General features: G+C 56.3%; 2 protein-coding genes across 2 annotated transcripts; one reads left to right on the top strand and one right to left on the bottom strand.

Annotated features, from left to right (window-relative positions):
• Nucleotides 1–10: 10 nt before the first annotated feature.
• Nucleotides 11–3,178, top strand: LOC128978414 (potassium voltage-gated channel subfamily V member 2-like). Its single transcript, XM_054396314.1, has 2 exons — nt 11–1,264; nt 2,906–3,178. The coding sequence occupies exons 1-2, from the start codon at nt 11–13 to the stop codon at nt 3,176–3,178; spliced, it is 1,527 nt and encodes a 508-aa protein (XP_054252289.1).
• A 2,388-nt stretch (nt 3,179–5,566) lies between these two features.
• Nucleotides 5,567–7,976, bottom strand: LOC128978409 (bone morphogenetic protein 2-like). The gene is made up of 5 exons (XM_054396308.1): nt 7,715–7,976; nt 7,463–7,599; nt 7,032–7,151; nt 6,450–6,648; nt 5,567–5,973 (listed from the first exon to the last, which is right to left on the bottom strand). Exons 1-5 carry the CDS (start codon nt 7,974–7,976, stop codon nt 5,567–5,569), a joined length of 1,125 nt encoding a protein of 374 aa, XP_054252283.1.
• Between the last annotated feature and the right edge of the window lie 14,728 nt (nt 7,977–22,704).

The raw sequence follows: 22,704 nt of genomic DNA on the forward strand, positions 1-22,704 counted from the left end.
AGAGGGCACCATGCGGCAGCTGGCAGCGAGGCGGGCGAGTCTCTCAGCCAGCGTCAAGATCGGGGATCGCCGCGGCTGCTGCTACAGGACCCCGGAGGAGGAGGAAGTGCACATTCCGTTCGCACAGGACAGCCTGGTGAAGCGATGGAGCTCCATGCAGAACGTGGCAGATGTGAGCCAGGAGGAAAGCAAAGCTCCCGTCCAAAGGAACAAGTTCCTGCTCAACATTAACGTGGGTGGCAAACCGTTCCAGATCGCCTGCAAGGTGGCAGCCCAGTACCCTGTCACCAGGCTGGGCAAGCTTGCCCTCTGCACGGACCCCATGACAAAGCTGCAGCTCTGTGATGACTACTCGGTGCAGAAGAATGAGTACTTCTTTGACAGGGACCCTTCCATCTTCCACTACATCTTCCACTTCTACTGCAGCGGAGTGCTGTGGATCATGGATGAGATGTGCCCCAGCAACTTCATGGAGGAGGTGGAGTACTGGGGGATCCACCTGAAGTACAGCCAGCGCTGCTGCCGCATCCTCTTTGAGGAGAAGCAGGACGAGCTCAACGAGTACCTGAAAATAGAGAAGGAGCTGGAGGCAGAACTGGAGCCCGTGGACTTGTCAGGGAAGTTTGAGGGCAAGTTCCTGGGGCAGTTCCGGGGGATGGTCTGGAACCTGATCGAGAACCCCTACTCCTCAGTGGCAGCTAAGATCATTGCGGTCATGTCAAGTCTCTTTGTGCTCATCTCCATCGTGGGCATGACGCTCAGCACCGTGGAGGAGATACAGCACAAGACAGGGAAGGTGTGGATGGAGCAGCTGGAGGTGGTCTGTGCCATCTTCTTCACCTCTGAGTACATCATGAGGCTCATCTCCTCCACCAGCTTCAAGAACTTCCTGCGTGCGGCGTTCAATGCTGTGGACCTGGTGGCCATCCTGCCCTTCTACGTCCAGATCCTCTTCGAGAGCCTGGACGAGGCAGAGACTCTGTACCATGAGGAGCTGCACAAGGTGGAGAACGTCAGCAAGCTGGGCAAGGTCCTCAAGCTCATCAAGCTCATGCGGATCTTCCGCATCCTCAAGCTGGCGCGGCACTCCACCGGGCTGCGAGCCTTCGGCTTCACCATGCGCCAGTGCTACCAGCAGGTCTGCTGCCTCTTCCTCTTCATCGCCATGGGGGTCTTCACCTTCTCCGCCCTCATGCACTCGGTGGAGCATGACGTGCCAGGAACCAGCTTCACCAGCATCCCCTATGCATGGTGGTGGGCAGCGGTAAGTGGGTAGGGGCTGCCCTGCTGCCTGGGGGGCTCACCCCTGCTGCCAGCCAGGAGGCAGAACAGGGCCCAGGCTTCCCAGCAGCTCAGCCCTCCATGCTCTGAGAAACCAGAGATTTGGGCTCAAAAGCCAGCACTGTGGTGGGATGGTGGGACAGAGGTGGTGGCCTGGGAACCTCCATGCCTGAGCTGGTGACAAGGTGTAACTCAGTCCAGGCTTTGTTTTGTCATGGGACGAAGTGTTGGGTGGATGTGAGACAGCCAACCAGGACACCACTGCAGCCTGGCTGGGCTCAGGAGAGGGTGACCCAGGGCTGCATGTGAGTACCAAGGAAACAGAATCATAGAATCACAGAATGGTTTGGGTTGGAAAGGACCTCCAAAGCTCATCCAGTCCAACTCCCTCTGCAGTCAGCAGGGACATCCTCCACTAGATCAGGTTGCCCAGAGCCTGACCTTGAATATCTCCAGGGATGGGGCCTCAAGCACCTCCCTGGGCAACCTTTTGCAGTATTCCAGCAGCCTCATGGTGCAGAACTTGTTCCTAACATCCAATCTAAATCTGCTCTGCTCTAGTTTCAAACCATTGCCCCTGGTGCCATCACTGCAGGCCTTTGGAAACTGCCCTTCAGGCACTGCAAGGTTGCTATTAGGTCTCCTCAGAGCCTTCTCTTCTCCAGGCTGAACACCCCCAGCTACCTCAGTCTGTTCTCATAGCAGGGCTGCTCCAACCTCATGAGCATTTTCATGGTCCTCCTCTGGACCAGCTCCATGAGGTCCATGTCCTCCCTGTGTTGAGGGCTCAAGCTGGATGCAGTGACATGGTCACACCATGGTCACACCATGCCTCAGCTCCTGCCCTGGGAGAGGGCACAGCCTGGGCTGTGCTGCAGGGGAGGACAGGAGCCCTGCTTGTGCTGAGAGCCAGCACCTCTGCTGAGCCCAGGGCCAAGGGTGAACCTGGGATTGGCTTCTGTTCTTACAATCCCCCTTGACCACCACAGGCTGCCTGCTCCTAATTCACTCTTCCAGGGGGAATTGCAAAGTCACCAGCTTGGAGCATTCAACTGTCACAGGCAGACCCTGTCCTGGTCAGCACAGCTCCATGCAAAGCCCAGAGCTCTGCCTCAGCTCTCCCTGTCTTCACAGCCTTGCTCCCCTGCCATCCTCCGGGAGCATTCCTGGGCAGAAGCTCCATTTGCCTTGGAGGGAGGGACCAGGAAGCTGCGGGAATGGGCAGCTTAGGGCCAGGAAGCACCTGAGCTGTGCTGCTTGGGGGCAGGAAGCTGCAGCAGCTGGCTGGCTGCTGGGAAAACTGCAGCTTGGTGACGTCCAACTGCTGGGAGGGATGGAAAGGGCAGGAGGGAGCAGGGAGACTTGCATCTGGTCTCCACTCTTGGGGCATCATCCAGCTCTTGCCTTGGACTCTACAAGCCTGCTGGGTGCAGCCAGGGGAGCTGAGCATGACCTGCAGGCTGCTGGAGCAGCCAGTGTGGCTGCTGGCTGTGACCAAGGGCTGTGCCATTCCCGGGTGCTGGCTCCCACACAGGGGCAGAGGCACTAGGTCCCAGCACCAGCAGGCAGCCTCTGCTGGGCTTGTCCAGGAGGGATTTTTTTATCCTTTCCCCTCCTCCCCCAGGTCAGCCTCTCCACCGTGGGCTACGGAGACACAGTGCCCGACTCGGTGCTCGGCAGGATAGTGGCGTTTGCCTGCATCTCCTTTGGCATCATCCTCAACGGCATGCCCATCTCCATCCTCTACAACAAGTTTTCTGACTACTACGCCAAGCTGAAGGCTCACGAGAACGAGCTCAACCAGGCGCTTAAGCCCTGCCGCAGGGTCCGGCTGAAGGAGCGAGTGCTGCGCAAGCTGTCCGAGTGCTGCGGCGCCGACCCCCGCGGCCCCCGCTGACCGCCGGCCCCGCCCCCACCGCCGCCCTGTGCCCAGCCCTGCAGCCTGGCCAGCCTGGAGCAGCTCCTGGCCCCCAGGGAGGCTCCGTGGCTCCGGCAGGGTCACAGCAGCGTCCGGGTGGATCTGCCATGCAGGGGCCCCTCCAGCCCGGGTTGTCCGGAGAGACAGTGTGGCAGCGGTGACATCCCTCGGTGCCACCTGCTAGGCTCTCCTGGGCGCAGAGCGGTCGGTAAGGGATCAGCTACAGAGCAGGCTGCATGGCTGAGGCAGGTTGGCTAGGTGCCCTGGGCTGGGCTTGGGGCACCCTGAGGACACCACCGGTAAGGTGCCCAGGGCTGGACTCTGTCATCTCCCTGTGGATGGTAGAAGTGGACACCCATGAGGAACTCAGCCCAGAGTGACACCTGTGCAGGTGCTGCTCCTGGGCTGGATGGGCACACACAGGCTCCTCTACTCAGGCAGTGGCCCAGGACCCTGCAACTCCTTCCCAGCCAAGCAGACATTCAGGCCAGACTGTGTCCAGTGTGTGGACTGGAGTGAAGGCCCACAGGAAGCTGCAGCCATGCATCCTTACAGCCAGACCCCCTTCCCCTCCCACTTCCCCTTTCCCTTCCCTTCCCACTTCCCCTTCCCCTCCCACTTCTCCTTCCCCTTTCCCTTCCCCTTTTCCTTCCCTTCCCTTGCCACTCAAGATGCTGCAGGGAAGTGTGGGCACTCTGGGGGTGGCCACAGCACCCCCAGGAACAGGCAGTTAATAAAGGAGGCCACAACCACTCATTGTCCTGGACACTTGAACAGCCTCTCTGTGTAATGCAGCAAACTGCTGCTGGCAATCCAGGGCTGAGGTGGGGACACATCCCCGGGGCTCACTGCCCACTGGTGGGAAACTGCGGCTCTGGTAAGGTGCAGCTGAGCCTGTCTCATGATGGCTGTGGGGTGAGCTGCCTGCCCCTGGGTGCATTGTGCTCTGTGTGTACTCAGCATGAACGAGTTGGCTCTGCCCTGTGCCCACATCCTGGTGGGACAGAGGGGAAAGATTTGCCTTCCAGTGTGAAACCACATCTGGCTGGAGATTCACTCCTGCCTTGGATGGGATAGGTAAAAGGGCCTCATCCTGCAGGGAAGGCAGTGGTGAAGAAGGGCCAGCAACTGCTGGTGCTGTTTTCAGGTGAGTGGTTGGAGGAAACTGGTGCCCACCAGGCCTGAGTGCGATTTGGTCACTTGCCAGCTGGGTTTGTGGATGAAGAGCTGCTGGGGGAAGTCCTTTATGCCTGAAACCAGAATTCAGCTGCTGCTGTTGAAACTGCTGGAAAGAGTTGGGGTGGTCTGAGTCAGGGACAGCCACACTCCCACTGAGTCCTGCACTGCAGGGGACAAGGGGGCTGTGCCAGATGGTTCAAGATGAAGACCCCTGCCCTGACACTCGGCACCTACACCCACACCCCAGTACCCAGACTGACACCCACCCCCTGCATACCTCCCCAGCACCAACCTGACCCCTAATGCTGGCCAGCTGTGGTTTTCACCCCATTGCTCTTCCCCAAGGAACACTCTCCCCAGGCATGGCACAGCCTCCTCTGGCCACCTCCACCCAGAACTATCCTTCCCCACCACCCACCTGCCCTGGCAGCCCCACTTTGGGGCATCTCTACATCTCTCCTCAATCCCAAACCTTATCACCGCATCTCCCCTGCATGCCCCCATCACCCGCTTGGGATCCCCTAGCCTCCCACCCCCACTGTGCACTGGCTGATGGGTCCTGAGCTCATTCACCTTCCAAGGAACAGGACTCAGCATCCAAACCTTGCCCTGACCCCAGGGGCTGTGCTGTGGCTGCATCTTCATCCCCCTCCTTGCAGCACCCTCCCTGTGCCCACAAGCTGTTTGCTTGCCCTTGCCCAACCCCATCCCAGGCACTGGCCCCGCCAGCAGCCCCTTGGCCAACCCCATCCCAGGCACTGGCCCCACCAGCAGCCCCTCAGAGAACATCACCTTTAATAGTTGCTCTGCAGCTACTTCACATCACTCAGCACAGAACTGTACAGACATTTACAGGACCCCGTGTGGGCAGGGTCTAGCATATATTAGTGCTCTGGCTATGTACATATGGTACAGCCTGTGGGCAGCCCCTGCACAGGGCACGCCCAAACAGAGCTGCTGCCCCAGGGCTGCCAAGTCCCATGGGCTCATTCCCCTCATTTTGATCAGAGCTCGGCCCTGAGCCTTGCTGAGCACCAGTGGAGCTGCTGGCACCCAGAGCAGTGCTGGGCACCCCTTGCTTTGCTCACCCAGGCCTCTTTCAGAGGTCAGAGACCCCTGCGGAGATGCTCCAGAGGGAGCGGGAGCAGGCTCTGCTGCAGCAGCGTCTCCCTGCTCCTGCTCCCCAGCTCAGTGGCAGCCGCAGCTCCCTGCCACCATGTCGTCGTACTGCTTCAGCACCACGTTCTCGTCATCATCGAAGTAGAGCAGGTTGATGGAGTAGAGCTTGTCAGGCACGCAGCAGGGGCTGCTGACACCCTGGCTCAGCTTGAGGGCGTTGATGATGGACTGCACGGTGGCATGGTTGGTGGGCCGCATGTTCTCGCCCAGCGGGAAGGGGCAAGAGCCCTTGCAGTGGTAGGCGTTATAGCCGCGGGGGGAGATGATCCACCCCGACCAGCCGATCTCCTCAAAGTCCACAGACAAGGGACGCTTCTGGCAGGGCTGCAGCCGGTCCAGGGAGCGAGCACTGCGGGGCACACCCAGCCTGGGCACAGACAGCTGGGCAGGGACCACGGGAGCCCGCGGCTGCACATCTGCCAGAGAGGAGCAGCAGATGCATCAGCCGTAGCACGGGGCTTGGAACTGGATGATCCTTGAGGTCCCTTCCAACCCTGACAGTTCTATGATTCTATAACCATCACCACATGAGCCTGGCAGGAGGGAGAATGAAGTGCAGACACCCCCAGGCCTGGCCACCCCTCCCCACAGGGCTTTGTCTGCAGCTGCCTGGTGTGGTGAGCCCTGCAGTCACAGCCTGTCAGCAGCCCAGGCAGAGCCATCAGGAGATGACAGGCTCAGCCCCATGGCCACACTCATCAGAGCAAACAAAATCCAGATTGAGATGTGCAAGCCTGCACCCCTGCACAGAGCAAACCAGACAGGAGATGGCCTCTCCCTCTGGCTTCAGAAGGATCTTTGGATTTGAAGGAGCCCTGGGGAGCACCTCACCACCCTAAGGATGAGGGGATGGTGGCATGGAGGGAGCTATGCCAGGGTGTGTGAGACCCACCTGGGAAGTCAGCCATGGGCAGGGATGCTCCTCGGCGCCCATCATCCGTGAACAGGACCAGCATGGGCTTTTTGCTGTCATGGTGGTCCATGCTGGATGCAAACTGCAGTGGGGGGGGGTCAAGAGGGCTCCCATCCACACCCTGGACTGTCACCAGCAAACCCTGGTTGCTGCTTTCGTCTTCGGTCCAGTCTCGAACCTGGGAACAAAAGCAGTGTCAGCAGAGCCAGGACAGGCACCGTGCTGGTGTCTCCAGGGCAGCCCCCAGGCCAGCAGAGCCAGGGCCTTGCCAGCAGTGGGGCAGTGTGAACTGGGACACCCTAAGGCCACACTGCATCCCCAGCTTTGTTGCCCTTCTGAGCAGAGCAGTGGGGCTGGTCTGAGGCAGGACAGAGCAACCTCCCAGGGCTCTTGGCAGGGCTCCTACCCCTCCCAGAGGCTACATCCCTCCCAGCTGCTGCAGACTGCAGACAGGGAATCAGAGCCCAAAAGGCTGCTGGGAGTGAAATGGGTTAACGAAAGCTCCTGTAGCAACCTCCAGGGCTCTCTCTGTGCCACCCAACCAGAGGAGAAGCAACTCACAGCCTGTGTGATGGCAAAGACCTCCCAGCCCGAGCCCTGCAGCGGGACGAGTCTGGCTGCCAGCAGCTTCTTTCCTCCTGGTGCCTCCGGCTCGCTCTCCAGCACCTGGTAGATGGTGACCTGGGGAAGGCAGCAAAGGGCAGTGACCACCAGCGGGTCCTGCCCAAGGAAGAAGGCCCGGGATAAGTACTGGGGAACAAAAAGGTGGGAGATGGAGTTGTCAGCCTGGGTTTGTCACAATCTGTGGGTGCCTTGGCTGGCGTCTGTACAAACCAGAACCCACCAGGGTTCTATCACCCTGCAAGCAACTGCAGGGTGCCAGTGACATCCCCAGGCACAAACTGGCCATAGCTCCATCCACATCCTGTCCCCATCCCCATGCCCATCCTAACCCCATGCCCAGCCAGGCCTGTCCCTACCCCTCTCCTCACCTGGCAGAAGTGGTGCCTTTTGAGCCCATCGGTGAGCCTTGGCCAGAGGCGGAAGAGATGCAGCTCTGCTGTCAGGATCTTCTCGTTCTTGGCCACGCTGGAGAGCATGAAGAGGAACCTCATACTCTCACCGTGAGCTGGAGGGAAGGATGTGTTGAGGAGTGGAGTCAAACCAGGGGTGGCACCTTCACTGGCCACGCTTGGGCCCTTCCTGCAGTCCCATCCTCAGCACTGCAGGGACCCCCTCCTTACTTTTATCCAAGAAGCTGCGGACGGTGTTGCCCTCCAGGATGTCAGGGTTCTTGGTGACACCATCTGCGTTGGCAACAGTGTTGAATAGATCCACCATGTACTGGGGTGGCTGCTTGACGTGTGCCGGAGGTGGGGGAGGGTCTTCCATGCCAAAGACTTCCAGCAGCCTCTTCAGTGCCTCAGCCCTCCGGCTCCCCGCACCAGCCGGGCTCGGGCAGGTCGGCTTGGCCAGGGCCAGCAGCAGCAGGATGGTCGCAAGCATGATTCTGCTGTCCCTGACTCAGATCTGCTCCCTCCTGCCGTCCCGACCCTGCCTTTATAACTGGCTGGAAAGGTTGAGTGGAGTCAAATATGCACAAGAGCAATCAGGAAGGCAAAGAGAGCTAATTGTTCTGCTAACAAGGTGTGAAGCAGGACTCCCGGCACGCAGTACACAGGCGGGAGGAGAGGACAGCTCACCCCAGAGCTCCTGGGGCTGCTGGGAACATGGGGGGTCTAAGGCCACACAGCCCCTCAGCCACACAGCCCTATAGCAAGGCCCTGGCTTGGTCAAGTCTGCGCTCCGTAGGAGGCTAACTGGTTTTTAATGACGGCACTAATGGGGCAAACGGGAGGGCCTTTGTGTGGAGATCGCGGGCTGGACCTGTCCCCTTCCCATCCCTGTCCCCACGCTGTAGTCACTGCCCAGAGCCAGGGCATCAGTGGGGCTCCGTTTCCCTGCCCCATGTCCCTGCCTGGCGTGCAGGGCAGGGTATCCAGGGACCCTTCACGCAGCAGGAGAAGCCCAGGCTGCAGGTCTCCAACACTCCCCACTGCAACACCTGCACCAGGGAGCCCAGGCAGCCCGGACCACGCTGCCCTCCGGGTCTCCAGCAGAGAACCAGCATCTCCTGGGGCTGTAGCTTCCCTGCACAGGCTGCCGGGTCCTGAGCTGCGACAGTATCTCAGCAGCACAAGGAACTAAACCAGAAATAAGCCTTTTGTTTTAAAAATTAGCCAGGTGGCTTCCTGGGGATTAAAAGGCATTTGCTGCTAACTCCTGAATGCTCAGTGTTTGTATCATGAGAACCCTTTGGGCTCTGGATGATGGGATGGAGACAATTCTTGCACTCTTATTCCCCAGTCACAGATGGTCCAGGCTAGTGAAGGTGGAAGTGTTGACACAGCACACTTGGGCTCTCTATTTGTCATTTGTTTAGTGCCATGTCGCTGAACAGAAAAAAAATGAGCCCCACAAGCATGGGATCTGCTCTCTCACCTTCCCTTCTCTCCTGGTCCCTCAACCCCACAGGCATCAGCCAAAGCACTTCCAGGCAAACATGACAGGAGATGAGGCAAAGGCTATTTGCCCAGATGGTGCCTGTAATTTATTGGTCTAGAGAACAAGTCCCATGAGGAGATAGAGGGGACTAGGAGAGGAGTCTGGAGAAGAAGAAGCTGAGGGAAGACCTTATTGCTCTCTACAACTCCCTGAGAGGAGACTGCAGTGAGGAGGGGGTTGGGCTCTGCTCCCTAGTCTCAGGTGATAGAAGAGGAAATGGCCTGAAATTGTGCCAGGGGAGGGTTAGTTTGGAGAGGAGGAAAAAATTCTTTGCTGTCAGAGTGGTCAGGGATTGGAACAGGCTGTCCAGGGAGGTGTTCAAGAAAGGTGTGGCCATGGTACTTGGGGATATGATTTATGGCCATGGTGGTGTTAGTGAATGGTTGGACTGGATGACCTTAGAGGGCTTCGCCAACCCAAACAATTCTGTTCTATGGTTCTATTCTAACCCAGTGCCTGGATGGTGCAAGGGTTGTTAATTATCCAGAAAAGGCAGGGAAGCAAAACTAGCCTTGAGTTAATTGATAGAGGAAATTGTTTGCATCCCCTGGATCCTTTCCTTCCTCTTCCTGGCTCACCAGCAGCAAGTCCTGCAGAGTATCTGGGGTTGCTGCAGAGGGGATGTCTGCCCCAGCATCCCTGCTGCCACGTTCCTTCTTTGACTCCTTCTCCACATTTTGTAAATGGGAGCAGCTGGGCTCCTGCATCCCCAGCCCGTGCCAGACGGCTGCATCCTCTCACACCAAACCCCGGGATGCCCGGGCAGGCTGAGAGGCCATAGGGCTGCACAGCAGAGCCCCCAGGGAGCTGCAAATTGCCTGTGAAATGCTGCAAAACCTTTTGCAGAGGGTTCTTTTCTACAAGCACTGTTAAAAACAGCTTTTATGCAAAAAATAGCCTCCTATCATTTACATATAGTACAGACAGTCTGGCGGGGGTCTTGCAGGAGCCCACCTGCCGCTGCCCAGCCCTGCTGCCCCCTGCGCTTGCTCTGCCGGATGGCCAGGACGCTCCCGAACGTGTGCAGCTCGTACCGGTGAGAGGCACAGCGGTTGGAGGCAGCCTCTGCCCGGCACGGACATTTCTCTGCACCTTCTGACTCCCTGCAGTTACAGACAAATCCAGTAGGTCCCCTGGCCCCTCACGCCCTGGGGCCGAGCTTTTCATCACCTGCAGAAACGGCAGATGCCCTGGACCAGGGTGAAGGAGAAAGGAGGCAGCTCGCTCCCAGCAGCATCTACTCCTTACTCCTGGTGTAACTGGGTGAGCTGTCTCCTTCCTCTCTGCCTCTGCCAGTCAAGGGTAATTTCCCTCTCCTGTGATTTGCTTTCCTTTGCATCCTTTGCGTTCACCCTGGATTTGTGTCTGCAAGCAGCACCAAGCGCTGCCCCTCTGGCCTGAAGTGATTGCCTGAGGCACCCTGCCCCGCAGTATCTCCCTCCTCCTGCCGCACAGCATCTCCCTCCTCCTGCCCCACAGCATCTCCGTCCTCCTGCCCCACAGCATCTCCCTCCTCCTCCCCCACAGCACCTCCCTCCTCCTGCCCCGCAGCACATCTAGGAGGTGGGTGGCAGGAATGGCAACCCCAGGCTGGAGGAAGCCACTGTCAGGATCCATCTGTCTGCTTTCATGGAGGACCAGAACCTCTGTATGCAGCTGCCCAAAGGGATTCAGCAGCGCCATGGGCAGGTTGTTCCTCACCCAGAGCAGTGTGCGGCTGTGGCACCGCTGCGAACGCTGCTCTGCCTTTGTCCCCAGCCCATAGCGTGACCCAAAACCTGCTCCCAGGTCCAGACCCAGGAGCAGCAGATGTCCTGTTCGACAGGCATGGGAAGAGCTCAGACCTGCCTCTGAATGTCTGTGGATGCGTCCGGAAGCGGAGCGACCGGATCCGGGCAGCTGTGCTTGGCTAAGCGAGCAGGGATCCCCCGAGGAGCAGCTGCCCAAGCACCTTCCCACATCAATTTCCTACTAAGATTTGCAAAACAAAGACTTGAAAACCCCTTGAAGCACCTCACTGGGGACACCTCAGGGGATCTGCCGCCCCCTCCACCTGCCCTCTGTCCTTGGGCTGTACCTACACCCCTGTAGAAGGGCAGCAGCGAGGCCAAGCTTGTAAGAAGCATTCTGGGGACACACCGCGGAGGGGGAGGGGGTTGAGTCAGAGCTCCACACATAAAGGGATGTGGAACTGGAGAGCAGAGTTTCTCTTGAGTTGAGCTTAAAACATGCTTATGGATTATATACTTTTAAAAAGATATATTTTGCTGCTCACTTCATTACAGTTTTAACAAACTCCTCCCCTCCATTTGTTGCTTTGTGGTGCTGATGTGTACACACCAAAGAAGTGGCAGTAAAGGACATTTTATAGCATTTTATATGTATCTGATATATACATTTTAAAGGTTGGACCAGTGATCCTTGGGGTACTTTCCAAACTGGCATTCTGTGGTTCTGTGAGAGCCCTGGGGCTGGTTAGTCTGGAGAAGAGAAGGCTGAGAGGGGATCTGATCAATGTCTATAAATATCTGCAGGATGGGTGTCAATAAGGGGCCAGGCTCAGTTCAGTGGTCTCCTGTGATAGAAGAAGGGGCAGTGGACGCAAACTGGAACCCAGGAGGTTCCACCTCAGCATGAGGAGAAACTTCTTTGGTGTGAGGGTGCTGGTGCCCTGGAACAGGCTGCCCAGAGAGGTTGTGGAGTCTTCTTCTCTGGAGACCTTCAAGCTCCACTGATATAGCATTAGCTTAGGTAGATAAATGCATGTATTAGATGAGGTATTAGTGTAAGGATAGGTATTTAGGTGTATGTATAAGACTATTAGTAGATAAATATGTATGGCAGAATAGAATAGCAAAATCATTTTAGGATCTAACTCTGTGGCTGTTTGAATTTGACCTTGCAGATGCTTAGTAAACTATTTTAGCTATTTCATAATGAGAATTAGTAGGCCTGAGAAAGTAGCTCATTATTAGGATGTAGGCTTGATAAAACAGCTCATTATCAACTACCATATAAAGGAAAGTATCTGTTCAAGGATAGGGGGCTGTGACACCTGGCAAGAAGGTGATGGAAGGACAAGCAGCCAAGTACAAGGTGAAAAGTACAGTTGTGAGGAAGACCACTTGCTTCATCCAAAGACCCCCTACTCACCACCACCAGATGGCTTTGTGCAAGTGCAGAAGGAAGGAATTTTGGGGATGGACTATGCAAATGGTTTCTTAGAACTAATTATCTTAACCCCACCATTTTGTGTCCAGCCTCACCTTGAATATCTCCAGGGGTGGGGCCCCAGACACCTCCCTGGGCAACCTGTTGCAGTGTTCCAGCAACCTGCTGGTGCAGAATTTGTTTCAAACATCCAATCTTAATCTGCTCTGCTCTAGTTGATCCTGGTCCTGTCCCTGCAGGCCTTTGCAAACAGTCTCTCTGCAGCCTTCTTGTAGCCCCTTCAGGTACTGGAAGACTGCTCTAAGGTCTCCCTGGAGCCTTCTCCAGGCTGAACACCCCCAGCTCCCTCAGCCTGTCTTCATAGCAGAGGTGCTCCAACCTCCTGATCAGTTCAGTTGCCTCCTCTGGACTCTCTCCACCAGGTCCATGTCCTTTCTGTGTTGGGGGTTCCACAGGTGGACACTCACTGTTGGTGAGGTCTCAGCAGAGCAGAGGGGCAGGACCCTCTCTCTCTCCATCTCTGGCCACATTGCTTTTGGTGCAGCTCAGGCTGCCACTGGCCTTCTGTTCTGCAAGCTCACACTGTCTGCTCATGTCCAGCTTCTCATCCACCAGCATCCCTGGCTCCTTTTCTGCAGGGCTGCTTTCTATCACCTCCTCCCCCAGCCTGTACTGACAGTGAGGATACCTCTACAGACAAATTTCTTTCTGCTACACTTTGCTGCCAGTGTGTGCTTAGAGGTGCTAGGGTGAAGCTGCCCATGCCAGAGGATCCACCCAGCTGTTCAAACCCCAGCTGAGCTCCACAGAGGAGGCTAAGCTGTGGGAAGCCAACCTTGAGCCCTTGCTCCTGGCACAGAATCACAGAATCAACAAGGCTGGAAAAGACCTCAAGGATCATCAAAGTCCAACCTGTCACCCACGACCTCATGACCACTAAACCATGTCACCAAGTGCCACGTCCAATCCCCGCTTGAACACCTCCAGGGATGGTGACTCTACCACCTCCCTGGGCAGCACATTCCAACATCTAACAACTCTCTCTGTGACGAACTTTCTCTCACCTCCAGCCTAAACCTCCCCTGGCACAGCTTGAGACTGTGTCCTCTTGTTCTGCTGCTGCTTGCCTGGGAGAAGAGACCAACCCCCTCCTGGCTACAACCTCCCCTCAGGGAGTTGTAGACAGCAATGAGGTCACCCCTGAGCCTCCTCTTCTGCAGGCTAAACACCCCCAGCTCCTTTAGCCTCTCCTCACAGTGCTGTGCTCCAGACCCCTCCCCAGCCTCGTTGCCCTTCTCTGGACACGTTGAAGTATCTCAATGTCCTTCTTAAACTGAGGGGCCCAGAACCGGACACAGTACTCAAGGTGTGGCCTAACCAGTGCTGAGCACAGGGCACGATGACTTCCCTGTTCCTGCTGGTCACACTACTCTTGATGCAGGCCAGGATGCCATTGTCTTCTTGGCCACCTGGGCACACTGCTGGCTCCTGTCCAGCTGCTGGTAACCAGTACCCCCAGCTCCGTCTCTGCCTGGCTGCTCTCCAGCCACTCTGTCCCCAGCCTGTAGCACTGCTTGGGGTTGTTGTGGCCAAAGTGCAGCACCTGGCACTTGGACTTTGTTGAAAGCCATCCTGTTGGACTCTGCCCATCTGTCCAGCTGGTCAAGGTCTCTGTAGATCCTTTCTACCCTCTAACAGATCAACTCCTGGTCCCAACTTGGTGTCATCTGCAAATTTACTGATGACTGACTCAATCCCCTCATCCAGATCATCAATAAAGATATTGAACAGGGTGGGGCCCAGCACTGATCCCTGGGGGACACCACTGGTCTCCAGCTGGCAGTGGCACCATTCATCACCATTCTCTGGGCTCAGCCCTCCAGCCAGTTCCTAACCCAGCACAGTGCTCAGCAGTCTCCTGGTGGTGTCCCACCTGGGACACTCAGTTGCATTTCTCCTTCATCTTGCAGCTCTCCAGCATCCCAACCACCTCCCCGCTTTGGGGGGTTTGGCCAGAGCAGTGCTGAACTTTGTGGGAGTGCAGAAAAGTCCATCTGCAAGGGGAGAAGGAAATTTAATCTGGGGCTGCATCTGAGGCTGCAGCATCTTCACCTGCCCTGAGGCACAGATGCAGGTCAAGCTGCAGCACCCAGTGTGGAAAATGCTGCTCCCTGTGTGAGGGTCCCCAGCTGAGAGGCTGGGGCTCACTTCATCACCTCATCAGGCCTCAGCAACAGGTTTTGTTCCTCCATCCCAGTTTCAGACCTCAGGACAAAGAGACATTTTTGTGGGTGCCAGGTGTGAAAGCTGCTCATGGCCCTGTGAAAGCCACATCTGAAGAGGAGCTCCTCAGGGCAGACAGGGTCCTGCACCAGGAGCTGGGGAGCACTGCTCAACCTCTCCTCATTCAGCAGTTCCCTCTGGATGTGCCAGGGCACTGTGCCCTGCAAGGGCTTCTCAGGTGCTGCAGACAGTGTCAGTGGCTCTCCTGCAGATATATTCCCCCAGGCAACTCCAAGGATTGGCTCTGGGCTGGAGTCAGCTCTTCCCACAAGCAGAAGAACTGGCCAGGGCTGGGGGGATGGAGGCAGCAAGTCCCCACACCAACTGCAGCCACTGCATCTGCCTGGCCATGCTGTGGGACAGAGGAAAGCCTGGACAAGAGAGAAGGAAGGGGAAGGGAGGTGATGGTCATGGTTCTGGGGGACAGGATTGAGCCCTGCTTTGCCTTTTATTTCCCTGTTCAAGCTTTAACTGAATGAAAAATTACCAGGGAAAAAAAAAAGAAAGAAGTTGTGTTTGGATGTGTCAGCCCTGGTCTGAGTGTTAGGGAGGGTAGGTAGAGGAGCAGGGTGAGGGAGGGTTCAAGTGGCCATGCTGAAAGGCCACATCTTTGCTGCTGTGTCACGTCCAGGCCAGGACTCACCACCTCCATGGCAGGTCCAGGCTTGGCTGAGGCTGGGGCTCAGCAGCTGGAGAGGAGAGACAGAGGCTCCTGTAGCAGTCTCCTGTCTGGTTGGGAGGAAGCAGGCACAGAGTGTCCTGTCTGGCTCGCTCTGAGCTGTGCAGAAGCAAACAGCTTCTCTGCTCAACCTGCCAAGAGCTGTCCCTCACCAAGTAAACAAGGGCTTAAATCTGCTTAAATTGCATGAGAAGGGTATGGCTACACTGATGGCCAGCTCTTGGCTTTGGGCTCTAAATAAGACCTATCCTTGCCCTGTCCCTGCCCCTGGGTGTGTTTGGTTCCTGTCTCTAAAGTGGTCGTGAGAGTTTCCTGCCTCCTCCCAGCCACTTCAGCTGCTGGAGGAGATTTCTTTGTTCCAGGACCGGGCTGGGTTTTCAGGGGAGGGAAAAGCTTTTTCTGAAAGCAAACCTCTCTGGGCTGCCTTGAGAGGAGGACACAAAATCCCAACCAGCATCTCTGTGAGATTTTAACATCCTTCTCCAGCTGCCCCCTCCCTGCTCCTCTGACCTGCCCAGTCTTTAACATGACACTGAAAGTGTCTGCCTGGCTGTCAGGGGAAAATCCAGAAGGAAAGTGTCGAGACCTGCCCTAGGGCAGGGGCAAAGCTGGGGGGCGAGTCCACATCTCTCAGCCCTGGGCCATTGTCACTGAATGAGCCACGGTGCATTAGGCAGCCCGGGGACACCAGCACCGTCCCGCACCTCCCAGTCACACGTCTGGGAAGTGAATGCTGATTCTCGCACCTCTGGAAAAAAACACTTCACGCTGCCTAATTTCCTCTTCCACTTGCCGTGTCCTTTGCCAGGCCCGCTCCAGCTCTCCCATCCGCAGAGCCCCTCGGGCTTTGGTTTTCCCTCCCATGCCCCCGGCTTCCGCAGCCCCTCTGGCTCAGGTCCCCTTGCCGCTCCCAAGCGGCCAGGACCTGCGCTGGTCTCTGTCCCTCCCTAGTGGTTGCTGCCCAGCCCTGCGCAGGGGCTGCCAGGAAGGGTTAGATGCAGAAATGGTCATAAAGTAAACCCCAGGAGAAGTGATTTTCTCTAGTAGCTGTGGGAAATCATCTCAACACAGCTTTCCAGGCTGATCAAACCAGACCAGCTCACCCTCTCTGACCTGGTCGGTTGTTTTTTTTTAGACTCACAGACTGGCTTGGGTTGGAAGAGACCTTTAAAGGTCATCCAACCTTGCAGGGAGGTGGTCTCACCTCAGTGGTCTCACACATTCAATGTGCGAGACAGCAGAGCAGCTCAAGCAGAACCAGTTCAGCCCCATCCCAGTGGAAGGGTTTGAACTGTCTGGAATGATGCTGTTTGGAGTTTCCTTTTTCCAAGGGATTTTGGGTGCATCAGTGTAGCTCTCTGGTGCCAAGATGAAACGGCAGACAGAAAATGCCACTGGTAATGGTTGCTGAGTGCTCTGTTTTCAGCAGAGCTTTTCACTGGGGCTGATTTTCTTGCTTTGAGTGGGGGGGTTGCAGCAGAGACCCCCGAGGTCCCTCCCAGCCTGGGTTACTCAGATCTATGATCTCTGGTCAGAGGACACTTCCCTGTCACACGAGGGGTTGCATCTCCATGCCCACACCCTGCCCAGGGGCAGAGAATTGCCATGGCACCTGCAGACCTGTGCTGCAAGGGCCCAGAGGGGAAAAGAAACTCCAAACCCTGACACTGTGAAATGCAAGCCCATGCCCAGCCGAGGCAGACCAGAGTGGTGCTGGATCATGCTCTGAGCCCTGCTGCTGATCTTGGTCTCACAGAAGAGCTTTTCCATACTGCTGCAGGGAGGGGAGCTCTGTGTCCTTATGGCCAAGGAGGCCAATGGGCTCCTGGGCTGCAGTCAGAAGTGTGGTCAGCAGGTGAAGGGAGGTTCTCCTCCCCTCTTCTCTGCCCTGGTGAGACCACATCTGGAGTATTGAGTCCAATTCTGGGCTCCCCAGTTCAAGAGGGACAGGGATCTGCTGGAGAGAGTCCAATGGAGGCTACCAGGATACTGAAGGGCCTGGAACATCTCTGATGGGGAAAGACTGAGAGCCCTGGGGCTTCTTAGTCTGGAGAGGAGAAGGCTGAGAGGAGATCTGATCAATGTCTGTAAATATCTGCAGGGTGGGTGTCAAGAATGTGACAGGCTGGGCCAGGACAAGGGGCAGTGGATGCAAACTGGAACCCAGGAGGTTCCACCTCAGCATGAGGAGAAACTTCTTTGGTGTGAGGGTGCTGGAGCCCTGGAGCAGGCTGCCCAGAGAGGTTGTGGAGTCTCCTTCTCTGGAGGCTTTCCAGATCCACCTGGATGTGTTCCTGTGTGACCTGCTCTGGGTGCTCCTGCTCTGGCAGGGGGCTGGACTGGGTGATCTCTAGAGGTCTCTTCCAACCCCTAACACTGTTTCTGTGACTCTCCATCGTTCCCACACCTGTGCTGCAGGCTGGGGCAGAGCACTGCCCTGCACTGACTGACCTCCCAGGGAGAGTCTGGGAAGGTTTTCAGAGCTGGGAGACAGAGACATTCCTCGGGGCAGGTGCTGCAGTGCCAGCCCCCCACCTCTGTCACCTCCACCTCTGGAAGGCCTCCCAGGAGCAGGAGCTGCTCTGTGTGTGGGCACCAGCTGGCAGCAGGACCCCACAGGGCAGGAGAGCCAGACCCTGACTGCAGCAGTGAGTCAGGGAGCCTGAGCTGCACCTGTACAGAAGGTAAAGACATGGTGGAGGACAGCTTCAGCATCAAAGCCCTGCTACAAACCACTCCTGACCTAGAGCTGACTCAGGGTTTGCTGCCTTCCTGCTTTGTGGCTGTGGTGCTGCCCTTCCCAGTGGCAGCAGTACAAAACTGCTCATTCTCTAACCCTGCTACCATCAGCTGAGCTGTGCTGGCCAAACTGGTCCTCATTTCACCCCAGGGTCCTGATACACAGGATGGGTGGCCTTGAAAGCTCCTCCAGTCCAACCCCTGCAGCCAGCAGGGACGTCTGCAGCTAGAGCAGGTTGCTGAGAGCCCCAAACAACCTGACCTGCAGTGGTGCCAGGGATGCCAGCTCCCACCTCTCTGGGCACCTGGGCCAGGCTCTCATCACTCTCAGTAAAGAATTTGTAAATAATAAACAATCTACTTCTAAATAGTAATGAATCTACTCTAAATCTCCCCCTTTTTAGTTTTAAACCACCCTCCCTTGTCCTGTCATGACAGGCCTTGCTCAAAACTCTGTCCCCAGCTTTCTGTTCAGCTCCTTTAAGCTCTGAAAGGCCATCAGAAGGTTTCCCTGGAGCCTTCTCTTCTCCAGGCTGACCAAGCCTAAGTCTCTCAGCCTGGCCTCATGGCAGAGGGCTTCCACTCTCTGATCATTTTTGAAGCCTCTGCTCATGTCCTTGTGCTGAGCTCTCCAGAGCTGCACACAGATCTGCAGTGTGATGATAGCTTAGGAAATGAATGTGGATGTTTCTGCCTGGAAGATGTTGCACCAGCAGTGCCACCAGTGGGACAAGTGAAAGCAAGAGTCTCCAGCTACAGTCCTGCTGCTGAACTCTTGCAGGACACACACATGCAGCACCCTGCAGTGCTTGCTACCAGGGTTAGTTATGCTGCTGGAGATGTGACTTTAAGCAATGTCACTTCTGCTGGGACGAGGAGAGCATCACAGCCTGTGTGTAGCTGTCCCAAAGTGCAGAGGCTCCTCCCTGTCCCTCCCAGGAGTGACACATGGCACGTGGCAAGGGAATGACACAAGCACCTCAAAGGCCATGAGATCACAGCTCCTGCCAGCTCTGCTCAGCCAGGCAGGTCTCCAGCCTTCTACATACAGGGCAGCATCTCTCACATACAGCAGTGGCTCAGTTGCTCTTGCTGGTGGTGCTGGGGAGAAGAGAAATGCAGGAGGGTGCAGCCTGGAGCAGCTGGGCAGGTGCTGTGACAGCTCTTCAGCTGAGCACTGTCCCCTCCTCTGCCCCAAGGCATCCAGCACTGATGGAGTTTTCACTTGCCCAACCTGCATCACCCCCTGCTTGCTGGCTCCAGCAGGACAAGAGGCTCAGTGGGAGGTTTTCAGCAGCACAGAAGCAAACCCCAGGGGTTTTGAAATCACAGCCTCAGACATGACCTTCACCCAGACCTGACTGCCCTGCCCTGGGAGGAGGGGGGGAACCAAGATACTTTTCCCACCTTCTGGCTTCTAAGGAAATGGAGCAATGTCTGGAGAGCCCCAGGAGGCTGGGCTGGGAGGAGCTGACCCCCTGGGACAGGCAGCTGGACTGGCACTTCCCAAACATCCAGGCTGCCAGGAATGCTGCAGAGCACAGGACTGACAAGAGGGATACTCCTCACCTTCAGGAGGTGCAGTGCAGGCTCAGGCTCAAGCCTCAGCACAACAAAAACCCTGAACAAAGAGCCCCAGACCCAGCATGTGCCACAAACTCTTCACCTTGCACTGACTCAAAACCTGCCCTGCAGCTTCAGAGTGAGGCACAACCACCATCCCCATGCTGCACAGCACCAGGAGACACCCAGGGACACTGGAAACTCACCTTTGGGGTACAGCTGCTGCCAGCAGCCTGAGGACTTCTCTGTCCAGAGAGCTGAGTGAGCAGGAAGTGAGTTGCTGTGTATCAGCCATGCCTGGTGGTAATCTCTGTGGGTGCTCCTCACCTTCAGCTCAAGGATGAGACTTGCTGGTTGCTTTTCCAGCTGAGGACACTGCTAACCCCTGCTCTCCCAGCCCCAGAGGCTGAGTTTGTTATTCCCATCCCTCATTTTTACTACTTTTGCTGTTTGCATCTTTATTGACTCCTCCAAAGCTATTTCCTCTGGAGCTGACAAGCTGTCACCACTTGTGCCACAGTTCCTGCCTTGGCTGTGCTCATTTTGCAGTTCCTGCTCCTCACATAAGCACCTGAGGCTGCAAACACTGAATCTGTGCAAGTGCTGCTCTAATGCACTGAGGAAGCCCTAAGCAAGCTCAGCCCTTTGGCTCCACAGTTCAAAGCCACTTTCAGCTATCAGCTGAAGCTCATTTCCCAGAGCCTTACTGCACAGCAAGGGGAACTGAGACTGAGCTCCTGGAGGCCACAGGCTGCTTTCTGGTGAACAAATGGAGCTGGTTCCTACTTTCCCTGCACAGCAAACTCAGGACTCCTTGTTGTGTTGTTGACAACCCTTCCAACACACATCCTGGGAAGTGAAAGTCTGCAGCAGTCCTGAACTTAGACAGCACCAAAGAGAAACAAACAGAACTCAGCCACAGAACTGAACCACCCTGCAGCACCCTGGCACAGGAAACGAAGCCTCCTGTGTGAGATGAACAGACCTAGGGGCCAGGCTCTTCTGTTCCTGAGAAGGGCCACGAGGATGAGCAGAGGGCTGGAGCTCCTCCCATGGAGACAGGCTGAGAGAGTTGGGGTGGTTCAGTCTGGAGAGGAGAAGGCTCTGAGAAGAACTTCTTGTGGCCTTCCAGCATCTGAAGGGGCTACAGGAAAGCTGGGGAGGGACTTTTGAGGGTGTCAGGGAGTGATAGGACTGGAGTGGGATGGAGCAAAACCAGAAGTGGGGAGATTCAGATTGCATGTTAAGAAGTTCTTCCCCATGAGGGTGGTGAGACACTGGCACAGGTTGCCCAGGGAGGTGGTGGAAGCCACATCCCTGGAGGTGTTCAAGGCCAGGCTGGATGTGGCTGTGAGCAATCTGCTGTGGTGTGAGGTGTCCCTGCCCATGGCAGGGGGTTGGAACTGGATGATCCTTGAGGTCCCTTCCAACCCTGATAATTCTGTGATTCTGTTCTGTGATTATTTGGCCAACAAGTCCCCAGAGCACTCCTGTGCTTAATCTCTCAAGGAAAAACTCACCAGGATCATTTCAACATCAGGAAACCCCTAGGACTGGTGGGCAGGCTGTGAGTGGGGAAGCTGAAGGGATCCCAGTTTCTCACGGGCGAAAGGGGAACTCACCATGTGCCACGTGGAGGACATGGCTCTTCTCCCTGCAGCAGCTCCTCTCTGCAGGCAGGGTCCATTGCTGGTCCTCTCTGCCTGTGGCTCCAGCAGCTGCAGTCACAACCACCAAGCCCAGCACTACCCCAGTTTAAATTCACCTTTCCAGATGGAGCTGGGAGAAGGCTCTGAGTGAAGACCACAAGCCTGTAGGCACCTGCTGTCCTGAACCAGCTTCCACTGAGGAGGAGGAGAAGGAGATCTAAGTAGTTACAAGTGGCCATGACCCTTTTGACGTCTCAGGCCTGGCTATCAGGGACAACAGCCACCTCATAACCACTGCAAAAAGTGCTGCCCTGAGCCATGGGGCACATCAGGAACCAGTGCCCTGCTCTCCTCTGCTTCCACATTACTGCAGCCTGAGCTTGGCAGCAGCCTCACACAGCTCATGGGAGCAGCCTCACACAGCTCCATGGGAGAAGCCTCACACAGCTCCATGGGAGCAGCCTCACACAGCTCATGGGCACTGAGCTCTGCACAGCAGCTTCCTCCAGGATAAACTCCAAATGATTTGCTGAGTGCAGCCAATCCTCTACACTTCTCATGGTGAAGCACTGCAGAAAACAAACACCATGCCCATAACAGAAGCATCAGACAGAAAGCCAGCCTGGCATTGCCTGCACACAGCCTGGCATCACAGGCCCACACAAACCCTTTTCTCTCCTGTGCAAGAGGTCAAAGCAGCGAGGAGCAAAAGGAACTTACTGGCAAAGATGGGAGCATGCAAGAGCCCTGCAAAGCACAGCACAGCTCCTGGGTACTTTGAGGTCTCTTCCAGCCTTCTTGATTCTATGATTCTATGATTCTATGCTGCACCCTGGAAAACACAAAAAGGCCTCTGGTACCTATCCTGGGCCCTCCCTCAGCAGCTGAGAGGGTGCCCAGCTGGAGGACAAAACAGGTCTGCATGTGGCACATCCCCAGGCTGCCAGCTGAGCAGCGACGGCAGCTCCTGGCCTCGCTCCCTCCTGTCTATGGGGGTCAGGTCTCAAGCAAACTTCAAAGTGGTTTTTGAGAGCACTTGGGTTTGTCCCCAGCCTGGGGAAAGCTTCCTTGGGGTCTTTGTTCTTATCACCACTTTCAAACTGATTTGATCAAACACAATTGAGTTTGTGGCAACTCAGAGTGGCTTGCAAGTCCTTTCATTTGAAAGCAGAATACATCCCTCTTGCATCCCTCACCCCTCATGCATCCCTCACCCCTCATGAATCCCTCACCCCTCATGCATCCCTCACTCCTCATGCATCCCTCACTCCTCATGCATCCCTCACTCCTCATGCATCCCTCACTCCTCATGCATCCCTCACCCCTCATGCATCCCTCACCCCTCATGCATCCCTCACCCCTCATGCATCTCTCACTCCTCATGCATCCCTCACTCCTCATGCATCCCTCACCCCTCATGCATCCCTCACCCCTCATGCATCCCTCACCCCTCATGCATCCCTCACCCCTCATGCATCCCTCACTCCTCATGCATCCCTCACTCCTCATGCATCCCTCACCCCTCATGCATCCCTCACCCCTCATGCATCCCTCACCCCTCATGAATCCCTCATGCATCCCTCAC

The sequence above is a fragment of the Indicator indicator genome, chromosome 36 (assembly GCF_027791375.1).
Source record: "Indicator indicator isolate 239-I01 chromosome 36, UM_Iind_1.1, whole genome shotgun sequence".
NCBI classification, from domain to species: Eukaryota; Metazoa; Chordata; class Aves; order Piciformes; family Indicatoridae; genus Indicator; species Indicator indicator.